This window comes from Pungitius pungitius, chromosome 5 (genome assembly GCF_949316345.1).
Source record: "Pungitius pungitius chromosome 5, fPunPun2.1, whole genome shotgun sequence".
In the NCBI taxonomy this organism is placed as follows: Eukaryota; Metazoa; Chordata; class Actinopteri; order Perciformes; family Gasterosteidae; genus Pungitius; species Pungitius pungitius.
This window is the reverse complement of record NC_084904.1, coordinates 15,749,486-15,766,278: the sequence shown is the minus strand read 5'-3', so window position 1 is coordinate 15,766,278 and position 16,793 is coordinate 15,749,486. Positions and strand designations below refer to the sequence as shown.

The window sequence follows — 16,793 nt, the reverse complement described above, 5'->3', positions numbered from 1 at the left end:
GGTAGGTAGGTAGGTAGATAAACACAGTCAGTAGAAAGACAACTCAGACAAACTTTTATTTTAGTTACAAATAAAGCAGCTTAACAAAATCCCCAAAATGTCAACATGGCCGCACTACTTTTACTAGTCTGACCCAATCTACATGGAGGTAAGGTACAACCACATTGCAAATGTCAGTAATCTGCTCCGACAAGATTAATATCACATCTGTCAAAGTGGAGGGCTTCACATGGAAGTCAATGCACAATGGAAAAAAATAATGTCAGAGGGAGCGTTTCAGGCCACAATCAACAGTACATGAGGAGCGGTGCACTAAGCAACTGAATTCTTGTGTTTATACAAATATTGGGAACATAGTATGGTGGCTTGGAAAAAATGGTTTTCTTTTATACTTAAATGTAATTATACTGTAAAGAAAGCAAAGCCAAAGCAACAACAATGTACAATCAGGAGTACGGCTGCAGTGGCTACACTCAAAAAAGCAAATTGATTTGAATTATTTTTGCATTTCTTCTATTTTTATAAGAGCCTGTCTTGGTTGTCTTTTATATCTACCAAAACACCAACTAAACTAAAACGGTCCGCTAACTATCCTTTAAAAAAAGCTAAAAAAACACGTATTATTATTATTTGATTAATAATTACATTATGTCAGGAGTTTTAACAGCCGAGGTTCTACATTTCGTTTGGACAGTGGTTTCCAACATTTTAGTTAATTGCCTGCTGGCTAGCTTTATAGTGAATAAAAAGGTACAAAACGAGTTCACAGTGTGATATTGATTTGTTAGGAGTGGGGATTAAGAGCAACGTCGGGCTTATCTGGTTATCCTGATTTGGCTCAATGCCTTTTAGATGTTTGAATTGTGGGACGTTGCCAGGATGATTCAGGGGGAAAAAGCATCTGGTCAGTATTGGTTTTGAGTCTTTCTGTATGTTGGGAGTGTTTTCAAATCCCCTAAAGCAGATTCTTCTCTTTCTGTTTAAAGGCGCTGTATCGTGCTGCTGGGTCCTGTTGTGTTGAATCTGAATCCGTCTCCGGAGTTCTATCCTGAAGAGCCTGGATATTGACGACCGCTCAGTTGCAGCTTCACCCAGAGGAGTGTTCTCTCACTCCTAATATTTCACTCGACTTTTAAGGATTTGTTTTCCTAAACTGCAGTTTTGGGTGGCTAGAACTTGCAAAGATTTCCCCAGATGTGAACACCCATCTGTGTGTCTCAGCTATAATGCTTCTCTGCGTTATGTCCACCAGTGGCATGATCACAGACAGTTTTGACATCACTAACATTTTCAGGATGGATTACCTGATTTCAGCAAAATAAATTTTGGTCTGCGTATATTATACTTCTCTCTCGGTGCTTCTGCATGCCATCTGGAGTCTTATTTCTTTTGTGATGCATGCAATGGCTCATTTGCCAGAGGCATCATAATTCAAATAATGTCATGACAAGACTCACTAAAGGTGATCATTACTCCAATGGCTGTTATGACAATGCGCTGATCTCCCTTTTCTAAGCTAAATAAAACAGGTGGGTGTTACAGTGCACCTGTGAAGGTCATCTTCTTATTGGACTCGATGCTTCCTGTGTTGGACAACATGACCCCACCTCCTCTAACGCAGAACTGCTCAAACTGCAGCCAGGTTTCGGTGCCACAGCTGAACGTGGCCAAGGCTGTGGTTCTGGGCCCGATTCTTGGCGTCTTCATCGTGTTTGGGATAGTGGGCAACATCCTGGTAATCCTCTCCGTGGTCTGCCACAGGCACCTGCGGACAGTCACGCATTATTTCATAGTTAATCTAGCGGTGGCCGATTTGCTGCTGAGCTCCACTGTCCTGCCCTTTTCTGCTATTTTGGAGATTGTGGACCGGTGGGTGTTTGGACGGGTCTTTTGCAACGTTTGGGCCGCCGTGGACGTGCTCTGCTGCACCGCTTCCATCATGAGCCTCTGTGTGATCTCTGTTGACCGCTACATTGGGGTCAGCTACCCTCTGCGCTACCCATCCATAATGACAAAACGCAGGGCGCTGCTGGCAGTGATGCTGCTGTGGGTCCTCTCCATCATCATATCTATCGGACCTCTGTTTGGCTGGAAGGAGCCGGAGCCCGAGGACGAGTCCATCTGCAAGATCACGGAGGAGCCCGCTTACGCTATCTTCTCTGCGGTGGGCTCTTTCTACCTCCCCCTGGCCATCATACTGATCATGTACTGTCGTGTTTACGTGGTAGCTCACAGGGAGAGCCGGGACCTGAGGGAGGGCCACAAAACAGAGAAGTCCGACTCAGAGCGGGTGATACTCAGGATACACAGAGGCAACGCAAGCGTTTTAGAGGACGAGTCCCTGCGGAGCCGCACACATTTCGCCCTGCGGCTGCTCAAGTTCTCGCGCGAGAAAAAAGCAGCCAAGACCTTGGGCATCGTGGTTGGCTGCTTCGTGTTGTGTTGGTTGCCGTTTTTCCTGGTGCTACCCATCGGTGAGTATTGTCACGTTCACCTTGTATGTGGTTCTAGGTGATTGAAGAAGAACCTAAAGCTCACACACTGACAGATCAAAGCATGGTACTAAAATCAAATGATAAAGTCCTCACTGAGCTTTCAAGGCAGACGTTGTTTTCCTCTGACAGAGCCAAGCTATTTGCACATTTCCTGTCTCTATGCTGAACTAAATCGCTAAACTAAACAAACAAGTTTTGCCCAGCACCAGGTTTATATATTTAATGTAGTATTCTCAAAGAAAATGTGCATGTTTGCCACAATGCCATTATTCCTTGAAGTTGATCTCCCTCTAAAGGCACATGCCTTTAGGTCTGCCAGCTGTTTCGCTAAGTTGTGTGTTAGGTGTGAGCCACGTTGCCACGTTCAGAACCGTTGAGAAGCAGTGGAGATATTGTGTTATGCACGTTTCATTCTTGAACCATTGAGATTTCACAAAATAAAAACAGGTTAATGAATTTGATCACCTGCACTCACATAAATGAGTCGGACCAAGAAAGCTACTTACCTTCTGCATTAATTATTTTTTTAGATCGATTCCTGCCGCTGCCAAGTTTTTACGTGCGAGCAATTTTAATGAGGTTAATTGAATTGTTACTTTGAGGGCGGATTCTGAATTGACTTTAATTTATGCGTCTTGTGGCCTCTCAAACAGCATATTAGATGTCTGGGCAGATAAAAAGCTATAAATAGACCAAATTAAAAATGGTAATCATTGGTCTGATTGGCTGAAGTGCTCTCTTCTCTGTAAAAAATAACAGCTCTTCAGACCAACACATAAAGTTTGAAGTAATCTCCCAGCTCTTTCGTCTCTCGCTTCATCATAATGCCAGTCCAGGACCGACTGATGAAGTCATCACACTGGTGTTGGAGTCAAACTCACACGGCTCGCAACTATGTGATGGGAATTTGAGAGTAAATTCCAACCAAGCATATATGAAATATGACCAAAACCCTCAGAAATCCCTCTAGACCTTTTGTCAAATGATTATACCACTGGTACATCTCTGGAGATTGAGACCTAGTAATTTGGCTGGTTTTGTGGTTGGTTTTGTGGTCTAAAAAAGCTAGAGTGGATGCGTCATGTTTGTTTGATTTACTCCAGCAGCTAAACATCCTTCCGATCAAAATGAATCGTGGGAATTTCTCTGGGCATTAATGTAAAATGATGAGTTATGCTCTGTGTTTGTTTGTGGATTGTCCTTTTCTCTTCAATTAAAGAATAACTTGATGTAGTGACCATTTTCCGCCACACAACGGGCTCTTTATGGTGCACAAAAAACAGCCAAAAAGAGAGTAAATGTTGGCCTTACCAGGTGGACACAACTGATCTCCAATACTGCTCTGCTTCAGGCTGTTTAAATAATAAAACTACTGTGTTTACAAAGAATATATTAGGTATAAGGATAGTAATGTTTAAAATGTATTCTGCTGACTTGAGGTCTAGGAAATTTTAATATTCTGTATTTAGCATCAACACTAAAACACACTGTGCTTCATTTGACACTAATTGTAGTTAGACAGCTTTCATAAGACAACATACAGCGTTCTATTGATTTTAGACAATATTTTGTATATTGAACAGCTGCAATCCCTTTTTCATTTTCTATTAATAGTTGTAAAGGAATTACTATTTTAGCACAGCTGGGGATAACATTTGCTCTCAAATTCTATCCACCTCTTCTTTCTCTCCATCTCCATGAAACATTATCATTTGTCACCAGCCTTGTTTGATCATCTTAAACAGCTGACCCAATAAACCATTTAAAAAGACAGCTTCCACCCTTCTTCCTCTGACGATAGATAGACAGACAGGTAGATAGATAGATAGTCAGCCATTTAATTATTCTAGGGTTTCACTGGAAGTCACATGAAGGTCACATTTGCAATGACTAACATGACTGCACGTTATGCGCTATAGTTAAGCCATTTCTCTGCTTTGAAAACATCCCATGCTGCACGATTTATGGAGGGCACTTTTAATAATATCGTTCCCCTTGATGACGAGCAGGAAGCTTTTTTTAGTCATCACAGATTCAATTCAAATATTAAATGGGATATTATTAGCGCTATTGTTTTTCTTGCAGCAGTTGCGTATCCCTTTTTAATTTGATACGAACACACCCTTTGATGCAACACATATAATAAGATGTAATTATGATTTCAGCCCTGCTAGTGGAAAGGGACGGCAATATTTGATATGTCAGCTCACCACCCGAGTCCAGACTGAAATATCTCAATAATTGTGGGATAGGTTGACATGAGGTTACTTTTCTAAAGATGTTCATGGTTCTTAGATGATGCGGCTATACGCTGATCTTTTCAAGTTGGTTGGTTAGATGTAATATCTCAAAAACATTAAATAGATAAAATATTCATGGTGCACATGACTCCTAACCGCTTTAGTGATTTTCAGTTTGATCCTTTAGCCTTATCAGCTGGTTAAACTTTTTACTTAGTTAAAAGATTGGCATGAAACATGACTTAAGTATCTTAACCGATACTTTTGTTCATAACAAGCTGAATCCTCATTACTTCCCTTGACATTTTCTCTAAGCGCCTTCATGAGGTTGATATTGGTGGTTTAGGGGAAATTATGACAATTAATGTATTACGCTTCATTTTTACTTTTCTTTCACTCTGGAAAATACAGCTGTTGAACTAATTGCATTCCCATCAATGACACCTGTACTTTGTGTTTTGCCAATTAGCGTGGTAGCACACGGTAACCAAATATTAACTGCTTTACATGAGCACGATAGCGTTGTAACTGAGAGCATGTTTGAAAGCTGATGTTATCATTCACCTCCAGTTTCAGCATCACGGAGCCCTTGTTTTCCAATACACCAAACACTCACATTTCAGAGTTTAGTTGAACATGGTCGTTCTTTCTGCTGTTATCTTAATGCAGTGTTTGTTACCCTTATGTTCCTACAGGCTCCATCTTTCCCGCATACAGACCTTCAGACACTGTCTTCAAGATCACTTTCTGGCTCGGTTACTTCAACAGCTGCATCAACCCCATCATTTACCCGTGCTCCAACCAGGAGTTTAAGAAAGCTTTTCAAAGTTTACTCAGGGTTCAATGTCTGAGAAAGACCCCCAGACCGCACCACCACCACCATCTGAGTGCAGCTCGGAGACCAAGTCAGGGTCACAGTCAGCAACTCACTCTGGGACTGGACAGCAGGGGGGCGCCCTGTCGCCTCAGCCCATCCTCCTCCATGGCCCTGTCCAGAACACCCTCCTCCAGGGACAGCAGGGAGTGGAATGTCTTTCCCGGAGGTCCCGCAGGTGGATCGGGACCAGCCCGGACGAGGAGGGACAAAGTGGCCAAACTCTGCAGTAAAAGCTTCGATCGGGCCTGCTGCTGCGTTTTCAGTGGCGGGGTTCCCCCCAAAGAGTCAAGCTGCGCCCAAGCGCCTCCGGCCGGAGACCTTCCCACCATAAAAATCCACCAACTGTCCCTGTCAGAAAAAGGAGAGCCTGTATAGCTGCTATAATCCTTCATCCATTAGTCATTAATCCTCTTTCAATGTCACAGTTGAAAATATATTTTGTTTTGAGTTGTTGAATGATTTGCTTTGGATGGTGGCTGCGTTGAAATTTTATATTTTTAAAAGTCTCAGCTTCAATAACATTTTGTGACCTTTCCTGGATGTATGATTCTCAAAGAAATATATATATATATATACATATATTTATCATGCTTATTTTATTTTAACGATTTAAGATGCCTCTTTTGAAAAACATGCTGCAGCAGCATACAGCTCTGCAGATGAAAAGAAAGCAAATGTGTGACATTTTTGTGGTGAAAAAGAAATCCCTGTAGTGGATAAAAAGATATAAAATCATCATAGTCAAGAAAAACAAAAGATTACAAAATGTTTACATTACATTTTACATTACCGAAGAACAGTATAACATCATATAAATGTATAAAAATGTTAATAGGACAAATATACATTAATTATACATAATTTCACCATTTAAAAACAAATGCTGCTCAGTGGTGCTCCCGTTCTTTCCAACGTTTGCCTAATGCTGTTCCTGTTGTATAAATAATGTTTGTAAACCGCTCCGTACAGAGTCAAAACTACGGACTTTGCTGCTCCCACGTCACATTACAATAAATTTGTATGACATATTCCTAAAAAAAATTAATTCACAAGGACATTTGTGGTTTTATTTGGATGATTCACTGACGACATGGCCCCCGGAAAGCGTCCAGTTCATCTATTCACATGTCCACAATTGAGTGTACCTCGGAGAAGTGCCAGATGGACGTCTTAATATACTTCTGTGGAATTTCAACTGACCTTGTGGTTGTTGACCTCAATCCTGACTGGGCCACAAGCCTCTTAAAAAAATCCCACAGATTTAGAGATGTCAAGTTAAGGGACACACAGTCTCAGACATTCTTCCCTCAGGCTCTACTGCTTTTTTTCAGTTCTTTTTTAGTTATGCCACCGATATGCAGAGTCTTAACCTTTTATAAGATCAGCTGTTTGAGTGCTGTCTACCGGGCGCTAAGGAAAAAAAAGCTCCTGTGTTTATTCAGTGTCTTTCTGGTGACTAAGAGGCACCCAGAGGCGAGAGGACGTCCTCGGTCCACCGTATTGATTTATTTTCTCCTTCTGTGGTGCCGTGATGTACTCCCTTCGCGGGTGCAAAAGGAAGATATGCAGTTGTGTCTTAAGTGCACTAGAAGGGCAGTGAACCGCTTGACCCACAGGGGACGGGAACGGCATGCAGCAGGAGTGCTCGTCCCTGTCCACGTTGTCATTGACATGTCGGCGAACCTTCAAATCCCACCATGTCTGCACACACGCACACCGGCACCAGCAATCCACTGCTGATGGTACAGATGACGTTCACCCCTTCGCCCTTTGTCTACCTCCATAGAAAGTGGCGGCGCTTTCAACAAAACCTCAACCGACCTTTGTGCAACGCTTTATGAAGATTTTCATCCCCCCCCCCCGCCCAAATGTAGCTGTGATGAATAGCAGAGCCGCTGCCTCGCAGGAGTCAGATATTAGACTGGAACAGACCAAGAACACCCACCAATGTTATTTCAGCAGCAGCCCCTAAATGTTAGCAATGGTTTCATATTTAAATGATCGATGAGAATATTCAAATCTTCAGTATTCTTTTAATATTCTGTTGAAACTCAAAATCATTGGCCCTGAAGGGGAATACAATCAATCATAAATGCTTAAAAGTTCTCGATTAATCTTCGAGACCATGTTGAAGTGATGACAAATTACCTCCGGACTAAAAATAGCCGTGTCTGGGTTCCAGTGGGTTGAAAGCACAGCTAGCGCTTGCTGGTGACTCATGCTGTGCATACCTTTCCCAGGAGGACTCCGGTCTTCCTGATGCATTTTGTTTTCTCTTTAAATCTCTCATCAGTTACGGTGGAAGTTATTGACATTATAGGATTTCCCTCTCAGGTTCAATCAGTGCATTCATCATGTTTGGGCCTAATTGGACAACCGTCAAAGAGCCAGGGGGCTTCGCTAGTCACTGAGCTGTTGCTGATGTGCGCAGTCAGTGTGAAGTTGATCAGTTCGTTTTGCTGTCAGCTCGCTGCGGGTGGAGAGTCTCCACCACCAATCGCTGCTCTGAAGGGGAGGCTGAGCATCACGACTGTGCCTCCACCTAGTGCCTCACCGGCTTTCTGCAGTTGTGGTGGGTCTGGAGTGTGGTTAAAATGGAGTTCACTTCATTTGAAATGGCAAGCAGTTTTATTATTCTAATTATTACAAGCACATTGGAGACAATGCTCTCTTGGTGAACTTCTATTCAACAAACTGCAATTATTTGGTTATGTCACCAAGATTCAGAAACTTTACTTATGTAAAAGTATGATTCATGATTCAAATAGCATATTACTAAAAGAAAGAAATAGAGATATATTTACTTTTCTCTTTAGAAGGACACATGTTGTGTTTTCTCATTTAAAAAATGTTGATGGTTTTTTTGACAAGAGAGAGATGTTGTTCTTAAGTCTTTTATGTGCTGGAGGTTTAATTGGCCCCAAACTGTGCAGTCACAAAACCTGCTTTTGTGTACACACCTCTGTGTAGATTTTGCACAGAGAAAGTTGAATCAGAAAACAGCGTCAGACAAATGCTTTGAAATGCAGAGGAAGTTAAAAATGTAAAATGTGTGTGCTTCACTTTCCAATCAATCGTTGTGCAGTTATTCAGCTGCACGAGCACACTAAAAGTTCTCCAATCTTTTAGAGTTCATTTTCATGGAGAAATTGGTGAACTAACTAACTAAATCTAAACCTTAATGTTTATGTACATTAACCCTACATTTGCCATAACTATTACAAATGCGATTTTTAAAGAAATGATTAGGATAGAAGAAGTGTGCCAACACGATACGATAACTCTTTTTTTTATTATTTTAATCCACTGAAGTCAACACAGATAGGGTCAAATGCTGACAAGACTGATGATTCCCCCCAAAGAACTCAGTTCAACATCCTACAAAACATACATGACCAAGAGAGTATCACACTTGCTGGGAGAGAGGCAACAACAGTGCTCAACAAATCACAACTCAACAACCAACACCATGACACTTCCCCCAGTGTAAATCACTTCACATTATAGCGTGGCATACAAAACCTACACGTGACAAGGCAATGAGGAAGAAATAATCCAGTGTTTTACAGTATGGCCGCACAGTGCCGTGAAGCGGACAGCCCGCTTAGTTTAGTGAATACAGTTACCACCTCGAGGGGATCTGGTGTCGACAGTGTTGTGCAGGTAGAGGGGGTGAGAAAGGAGAAACTGGATATCCGATGATTCATTCACGACACCAACACCGAGAACAGAGGACACGTCAACACATTGTAGGGGGATTTCATATACATACCGAAGCATTTTTCATCAGGTCTCAAAGATCACGGTTCCAGGTCTTTAAAGAGCCTTCATAGATACAGTGTGCTCTCAATATCATACATAACAGGCAGGCAAGTAGTTGGATTCAACAAATATCCTTAAACACAGACAAGTCCAATACAAATAAAAAATTGCAAGCTAACGTACCATATACATATCATTTGGATTGTTACGAGTGCAATATAAATGTAGTGAAAACTGGGTGAAAGGGAAGTGCTGTGTGTGTGGAGGTCATCTGCACGTATACAGCAAGGGTCATATAGCACCAGGTGCAGAGCGGTTGTCATCAAACCTCAGATCTAGCTTCTTCTTTGTGTCTGTCTGTTTCCTGAACAATACACCGGTTGGATCATTGGAAGCTTGTTTCCCTGACAACCTCTTAATAAACATTATGTGACGAGATGAAGGAAACGGTTCATGCGACTCAGACAAACTGCTATATGCCAACACGACCCCATTTTCAGGGCGGAGTTAAATGATTAGTTTAACCTTAAAATACCCTTTCCTTGTTCCCTTCCTTTCTGTGCAGTCAGCACTTACATGACTTAACGTAATTAAAAGATGCACCAATTTTGATTTGAATGAGGAGAGTGAAACAATAACTTAAAGGGTGGACCAAAAGGAGTTATTCTGATTTACACAGTCCTTATACAAAGAGGAAAGACTGCAACCTGACAGCGTAACCGTCTTACAAAATGGACAATGGAGGCTTCTTGACCTAATTGTGGCGCAGTAACAAGCGGATTCTACCCGCAGCTTTTAAAATGCTTGCCCATGAAACTAACCTCTTCTTTTCTGTTAACTTTTGAGCCAAGAGGCCAACTTAACAGCTCAAACATGTACAGCAAAAAAGAAAACAATACAAAAATGTAAACAAATTAATTTCATCCCTTATCAAACTTGGTTTAGAAAACGCAAAAAAGCTGTTCACTTCAATTCACTTGTTCCTTCCTTGCTGATGGAATATAGCAGGAAAGATTAAACAACGTGGAATAGTGCTTTTTTTGTCGCATAAAATTACATCATGGTATTGTGTGAAGGAGAATGGATGGAGTGCTTGTGTGTGTGTGTGTGTGTGTGTGTGTGTGGCGCAGGGGGGAGGCGGCGGTGACCAGATGTGATGTGAGAGCAGTAAGAGTGGCCTCCGGTGCCGCGTTTGCTGCACCCCTGGTTCGCTTTAGGAATACTAGCCGAGGCTGGTGATGTTGGCTTTTCCACCCGGTGGAGCCACGATGCGTTGAGTGCTGCGACGAGGAATGTTGTCGTCAACTTGGGCACCTAAAATAAAAAAATAAAAATCAAGAAATAATACATTAGATCTTAATTGCCTTGTTGTGACCGAGGCGAGCGGACGGGACTGAATGTGTGCTCTCACTCACCGGACAGACTGAAGCCAGACTGGTGAAGGTTGCGCACGGGCTGAGGACCAATCTGCTGCTGCTGCTGCTGCTGCTGCTTGGCAGGGGAAGTCTTCGCTGTAGAGACTGTGGACATCACTTTGGGAGTCACGGTCACCTCACACACCGGCCCGTCGTACTGGCCCCTGGGGACTCCTCGCAACTCTGTGAGCTAAACATACAGGCAAATTCATTTGACCAGAAGCTGCTTGTTAACTACATACAATCAGGGTGTCTGCCCGGAGGGAAGGCTACCTGCAATGAGAACTCACCCTGCTGCGAGCCTTTATCCTCTTGTAAACGTGGTCAGAGAAGGGTTTGCGGCTGATGTAGCGACCGCAGCCCTCCGTGGGGTGAAGGCTGCCCTCCTCCAACACAATCTTGCCCTGGCTGATCACCACCACCGGACCCCCGCGCACTTCTGTGCCCTCAAAGATGTTATACTCCACAGCCTGGGAAAAGAAGATTTTTCCCCAAGAGAAAGCAAAACCACACCGAGTTGAAGAAATGCAGATAGTTATATAGTTATAATTAATAGCATAAATAAGTAGGTTTTTATAGTCCAGCAGTTTACAATAAAGTTGTTATTTCTACTGCTCCCCTCAGTGTAGTTACATAATCATTATAAATAAATTACACTTGCAGCTCCTGAAAGAGAGTTCACTTTTTTAGTGATTAAACGACAGTGTTTGACTGTAATCTCTATTTTAGAGATTACCTGAGATGTTTTTTATTATCTACCACTTATTATATTCTTGCTCCTGCGAACACATCCTCAAAATACACTAAATTAGAGTCTAAAGAGGCAAAGTAACCATCTGACCAGGTTGTGGCTCTTGGCGGAGATGATCTTAGTGACATCTGGGTCCCACAGCACGAGGTCGGCATCAGAACCCACAGCGATACGGCCCTTGCGAGGGAACAAGTTAAAGATTTTGGCCGCATTTGTGCTGGTCACCGCCACAAACTGGTTCTCATCCATCTTGCCAGTCACCTAATAGACAAAACGGGACAAAATGGCATCTAAACATCTGCAGGCTTACAAGGTAACTTGCTCTCAAGTACTTTACCACAGGACATTTTTGGAATACATGAAGTGGGTCACGTCGAGCTCACCACACATTTGTCCCAGATTAGGGACATCCTCTCCTCGGTGCCGTTAGTGCCCTCTGGAATGAGGGTGAAGTCCTCTTTGCCTATTGCACGCTGAGACGTCTGGAAGGTGCAGTGAGCACTCCCAGTCACTTGCAAGTCTCCACTAAAGAAAGAAAGAAAGATGACCGAGGATACGATTTACGTTGCGAATGACTGAATGGGTCTATTGGGCCGGGCATAGAGCCCCTACCATGACAGCAGAGAGTTGAGGTAGTCGGGGGTGGTGGGATCCGGACTAAGCGGCGGAGAAGTAACATAGGCTGCCGCCTTTGCCCAGTTCTTGCTCCAGTAATGGGTACCATCTGTGCCCAAGCTGGCAGATATGGGCTCTCCGTAAACCACGGCACCTAAAGAAGGAAACAGGATGACGTCAGCACGAAAAAAAGACAGATTATGCAAAGAAAAAGTTCAACATTTCGTATCTTACCCTTTTTCCTTGCAAGGGCAATGACATCAGCGGCACTCTTGCTCATCACCTTGGTGATGTAGAGGGGACAGTTGGTCTGATTGGCGATGGTGACAGACCGATTCACCGCCTCGGCCTCCACCTGAAGACACACAAAGTAGGATGCATCGGCCCTGTCCCCGTACTTCTCTTTTTGCCTTTACTGTGTCTTGGATATTTTGATCATAAAAATACATAATCCCAAAATTCTTTATCATCTGCTGAGAAGCCAGTCCTCCATCTTACCTCCTCAGGGCGGCTAAGTACGTGGCCTTCAGGGCCGGAGATCCCGAGCTCTAGAATACGCCTCTGCTCCTAAAAGATCCACACAAGAAGATTGTAATCCAAGATGGCAACAGCTGCTTACAGTGGAGACTTGACCAATGTTAGCGGTGGCTCTGTTACCTCTGCAATGATGTCTCCATTCTCAGCATGCACCTGCGCAATTGCCCCAAGGTCTCTGATTACACTGAACACCTCATAGATCTGAAAGAAAACAATACAAACAAGTCAGCTGGTGGGCAATGTTATCGAACCTGAAGACTTCCAACAGCCTCAAAAACAGATGCTATGACAGACCGTTGTAGAGCCCGCTAATATTAACCAGACGCTGAGCATACCTCAGAGTCAGAAAGTTGGAAAACATCCTTATAAGCCAAATAGACCAGGAAAGAGTTGACACCTGAAGATAGAAAACTTATGAGAGAAAACAGCCAAAAGGTGGAATAAGGAGAGCAAAAGAGGGAAAACCCAGAGCAAAGGGGGGGGGGAATTAAAATCAAAAGGATAAAAATAATTACAGCAGAAACATTTAGTCAGGGTTTTGAGGCCTGTGAAAAGGGCTCGACTTCTGTCCCCATGCCAGAAGAAACCCTTCTAGATGTCTAAACTTGATGTGTGTGAAGACGCAATCCGCCTTCATACCATGATCTTTCACCAGGGCCTCCATCTCTTCTGGAGTGCCTTTGTTCCACTCGGTGATGTCCACATGCAGAGAATAGTCGCAGCAGGACTTGCTATCAGCCCACTCTCGCCACTGCTTGAAAGCAGCAACCAGGCTGACTCCAGGCTCCGGAACCACGTGGTCGACTGTGAAACACAAACGGGTTGGATTTGCTTAAATGGCAGGCACACCTGCGATTTTAGAATCCCCGCAAAAAGGACTGGTGTGCATAAAAGCTGTGAATGCGTCGGATATTATACATACGGATCATAGTTGTCCCCCCAGCCAGGGCCGCCTTAGTGCCCTGGTAGAAGTCGTCGGCTGCCACCATGCCTCGGTCCGGCATTTGGAATCGGGTGTGCACGTCGATGCCCCCAGGCATCACCATTCTCCCATGAGCCTCTATGATCTTCACTCCTCCGGGAACAATGAGGTTGTCTCCTATTTGCCTTAATGAGACAAATGAAAAGAAAAGAAATTAAGGAAACACGATCAAGCAGAGACAATCAACATTCCAAGAGTCAAATTTATAGGTGGCCATCTTGTACATGAAATTAAATATATCCTGTCATTCTGCCAATAGGAGTTAGATGCCAATCTTCTCTTTGAAGATTTATCGATAAATAAATCTTACTTGATGACTCCATCCTCCATGTAGATATCGGCCAAGAATGACTGATCATCGTTGACTATCTTTGCTCCTTTGATGAGGAGACGGTCACTCTGAAAAGAGGAGACAGAATTTTACATTACCCATAAACCACAAAGGCATCCAGCATCCTAAAAAAGGAGCGTCAAATCATGTGATTTAATTCCTTATAACTAATAGTGTATTCCTTAATTCAATAGCTACTTTGGGTGCTGGCCTACTTCCCTTGCAGGCTTCACAGTGTCTCTGAGAACAACCAGGAAAGCTAATAGAGACAGAAGTGGTTTAACACAAACCTCACAGCAGGAAACATTCAGTTTGTAATGTCAAGAGTGGGTGGACAGGGACAGCGGGAAGGCATTATGTTTAAAAGTCATGGCTGAATTGACAGAAGGGGCAATATAAATACTACATTATATAATGTAACCTAAAGTATGTCAGTAATGAATCATACCGTAACTCAAAACATCTTTCATTGAGTTGATTGCTGTTGTCCATAAATCAACGTATCATTACATAACATTCACATATACGTGCACTTCTTAGCTCTGCCTTCGCCCAATGTTGACTAGGATCGGCTGCGGTCCCCATGCAACCCGGAATAGGATAATTAAAGGTGGAAGCAAATATTTGCAATAAAAATGGTCCCTGATGATTGATCCTGTAATCTATTGTCATAAAACTGATGGGGTTTCTTTTCTAAATAATTAGAATATCAGTAATCAGTCAGTAGTATGAGTACATTTAATTTAATAGTACCACAAATATCGTCTTCCAGATTGAAAGTTGCAACACAAACTGAACATCCTAACTTTCATGGAGGTAGAAACTATTGCTACAAATACTATTGTATTTGTATTGTTGTCTTTGGTTATGTATAACAAACAATAAAAAGTCAAATGGAAATTAACATAAAGAATGTTTCTGTTGTTCTTTTAACAGATGAATTGACTGTGTGGTGGTACTTTAGTGGTACTAGAAACAACTGTATGTTTGAAGAAATTCAGTCACTGTTGTTCCGGGACAAAGCCTTATTTAGTGGGGGTGGGTTTAAACATCAGAGTGAAACTACAGATAACGCTTCATTCCAAACTAACAAGTGGTGCCTGGAGGAGCCGGGGTCCGCATGTCGTGTCTGTGATGTCAGGGTTCTGTGTTCATAACTCTGCCCGGACCAGTGAGAAAGTCATTGACAAAACAGGACAAAACCAAGCATGACCCTGCGTTGAGACGTTTTGTTTGTTGCAAACAAAATAATCCAACTTGGGAGAATTTTCTGGTTCTATGCTTCAACGTTCTGCCTACAACAGCTGCATGATGAAAGCTTAGGGAAAAGAGGTTTGAATGGGTGCTGTCCAATGACCTACTTTACCAAAGAGGTTTTACTTATTTTAACTATCACGGCATCCCTACTGCAGCCCCATAATATTCGGCTTTCTGGCCCAAAATATGCACCACAAAGCTAAATAAGGCCTTACATCTAAATTTGCAACAATGTGCATGACAGAACCAAAGTTGAATACCCCAATAACCCAAGATTTTCCAACCAACATTACAAATTCGGAATTTTTTAAGAAAAATGTAAAAGCAGTCCAGAGGATGGAGGATGAAAGACGAGGCGATGACAGTGAAGGGACCTGAACCTGTTAACTACACCCTGCAGGCTGCAGGCTGAGGATGCTGTCATGGAGACAAGAGGAGGAGGAGAGGAGCTAACTGCTACTAACAGCTAACGCCAATGGCAGAGAAAAGAGCATTAATCCACACCACCGGAGCTCCTCCGCATCATAAAACGTCAAAGAGCTCGATGCAGGCGCGAGCCCGCTGGCGGGTTATCACCGTCCGTGTCGAGCTTCAGGTTGTGCGGCTCGAGCTTGAAACGCTTCTGTTGACAGCGTCGGTGTAACGTGAGAGGAATGAACCGCTAAGTGTCGGCTAGCTTTGGGGTTTAATCCCGAGGCTCACCGCACGTTGCAAAAAAAAAAAAAAAAGGAACACCCCCCCCCACCACCACCCTGCACCACCATCGCAGGCGAAATGTTTGCCATGTAAATGCACAATACTCACTGTAATTCGTGGAATGTTCTTCTTTCCTTGGTAACCCGACATTTTGAAGATCCCCTCAGACACAACTGTCCTCTCGGCTAACGCGAGCTAGCTCAGACTGGAACACCTCAGCCAGTAGATGGAGGAATGGATGCTCTGCTCGTTTGGCCCGGTCGACGCACGGGGAGAACCGTACCTATCTGACTGATTTCCGTGTACAGTTAGTGAGGGTTTCTACACAGCAGCTGAACAAATGATGCCAAATACAAAGGTTGTATCTTTGCCTGACGGTCCCGTCCTTGGATTTACTGCTGGAATAGGTCCCTGAAGACCGGGCGAGCGCCGAGAGGAGAAGGGCCACAAGAGGTACCGCGCATGCGCACTGCCCCGCCCTGCTGGGTCATTATCACGGGGGTAAACAGGTTAAGCATCACCTGTTTGACTGATGATGGCCTCTTCTCGAGTAATTACATAGTTCTGAAAGCGTTTAACTACTTTATCCTTTATATTAAATATGGTCGATTATCCTGGCAATTACATATTTCTGCAAATTTTATTGATGTCATGTCAGGGACTTTTTACAGGTGCATTCACAGTATGCAAGACAACATTTATGCCGTTTGGGCTACTCTATAGTTTTGTCTGGAATAGATTACTTTGAATGCCCTATTTATAGTTTGGAAGAATTTAAACAATGTAAGTATGTCCAACTTTATTTATATTATTATATATTTAAAGCACACTACAA

The 16,793-nt window shown here is 43.1% G+C and overlaps 2 protein-coding genes across 2 annotated transcripts; one reads left to right on the top strand and one right to left on the bottom strand.

The window, feature by feature from the left end:
• The first annotated feature begins 991 nt into the window (after window positions 1-991).
• adra1aa (adrenoceptor alpha 1Aa) lies at window positions 992-6,126 on the top strand. The gene is made up of 2 exons (XM_037481657.2): window positions 992-2,474; window positions 5,431-6,126. Exons 1-2 carry the CDS (start codon window positions 1,577-1,579, stop codon window positions 5,985-5,987), a joined length of 1,455 nt encoding a protein of 484 aa, XP_037337554.2. The 5' UTR covers window positions 992-1,576; the 3' UTR covers window positions 5,988-6,126.
• A 2,759-nt stretch (window positions 6,127-8,885) lies between these two features.
• On the bottom strand, window positions 8,886-16,439 carry dpysl2a (dihydropyrimidinase like 2a). The gene is made up of 14 exons (XM_037481653.2): window positions 16,067-16,439; window positions 13,985-14,073; window positions 13,615-13,799; window positions 13,332-13,496; window positions 13,028-13,089; window positions 12,813-12,893; window positions 12,654-12,722; window positions 12,390-12,510; window positions 12,153-12,309; window positions 11,924-12,065; window positions 11,631-11,801; window positions 11,080-11,259; window positions 10,790-10,979; window positions 8,886-10,688 (listed from the first exon to the last, which is right to left on the bottom strand). Exons 1-14 carry the CDS (start codon window positions 16,106-16,108, stop codon window positions 10,597-10,599), a joined length of 1,746 nt encoding a protein of 581 aa, XP_037337550.2. The 5' UTR covers window positions 16,109-16,439; the 3' UTR covers window positions 8,886-10,596.
• Between the last annotated feature and the right edge of the window lie 354 nt (window positions 16,440-16,793).

Excerpts from the sequence above, each read along its gene's own strand:
- adra1aa (XM_037481657.2), top strand. The coding sequence starts at position 1,577 with ATGCTTCCTGTGTTGGACAACATGACCCCACCTCCTCTAACGCAGAAC. Across the intron at positions 2,475-5,430 it reads TTTCCTGGTGCTACCCATCG|GCTCCATCTTTCCCGCATAC; the intron begins GTGAGTATTGTC and ends ATGTTCCTACAG.
- dpysl2a (XM_037481653.2), bottom strand. The coding sequence starts at position 16,108 with ATGTCGGGTTACCAAGGAAAGAAGAACATTCCACGAATTACA. Across the intron at positions 14,074-16,066 it reads AGAACATTCCACGAATTACA|AGTGACCGTCTCCTCATCAA; the intron begins GTGAGTATTGTG and ends TCCTCTTTTCAG. Across the intron at positions 12,723-12,812 it reads ATGGAGACATCATTGCAGAG|GAGCAGAGGCGTATTCTAGA; the intron begins GTAACAGAGCCA and ends TGGATCTTTTAG.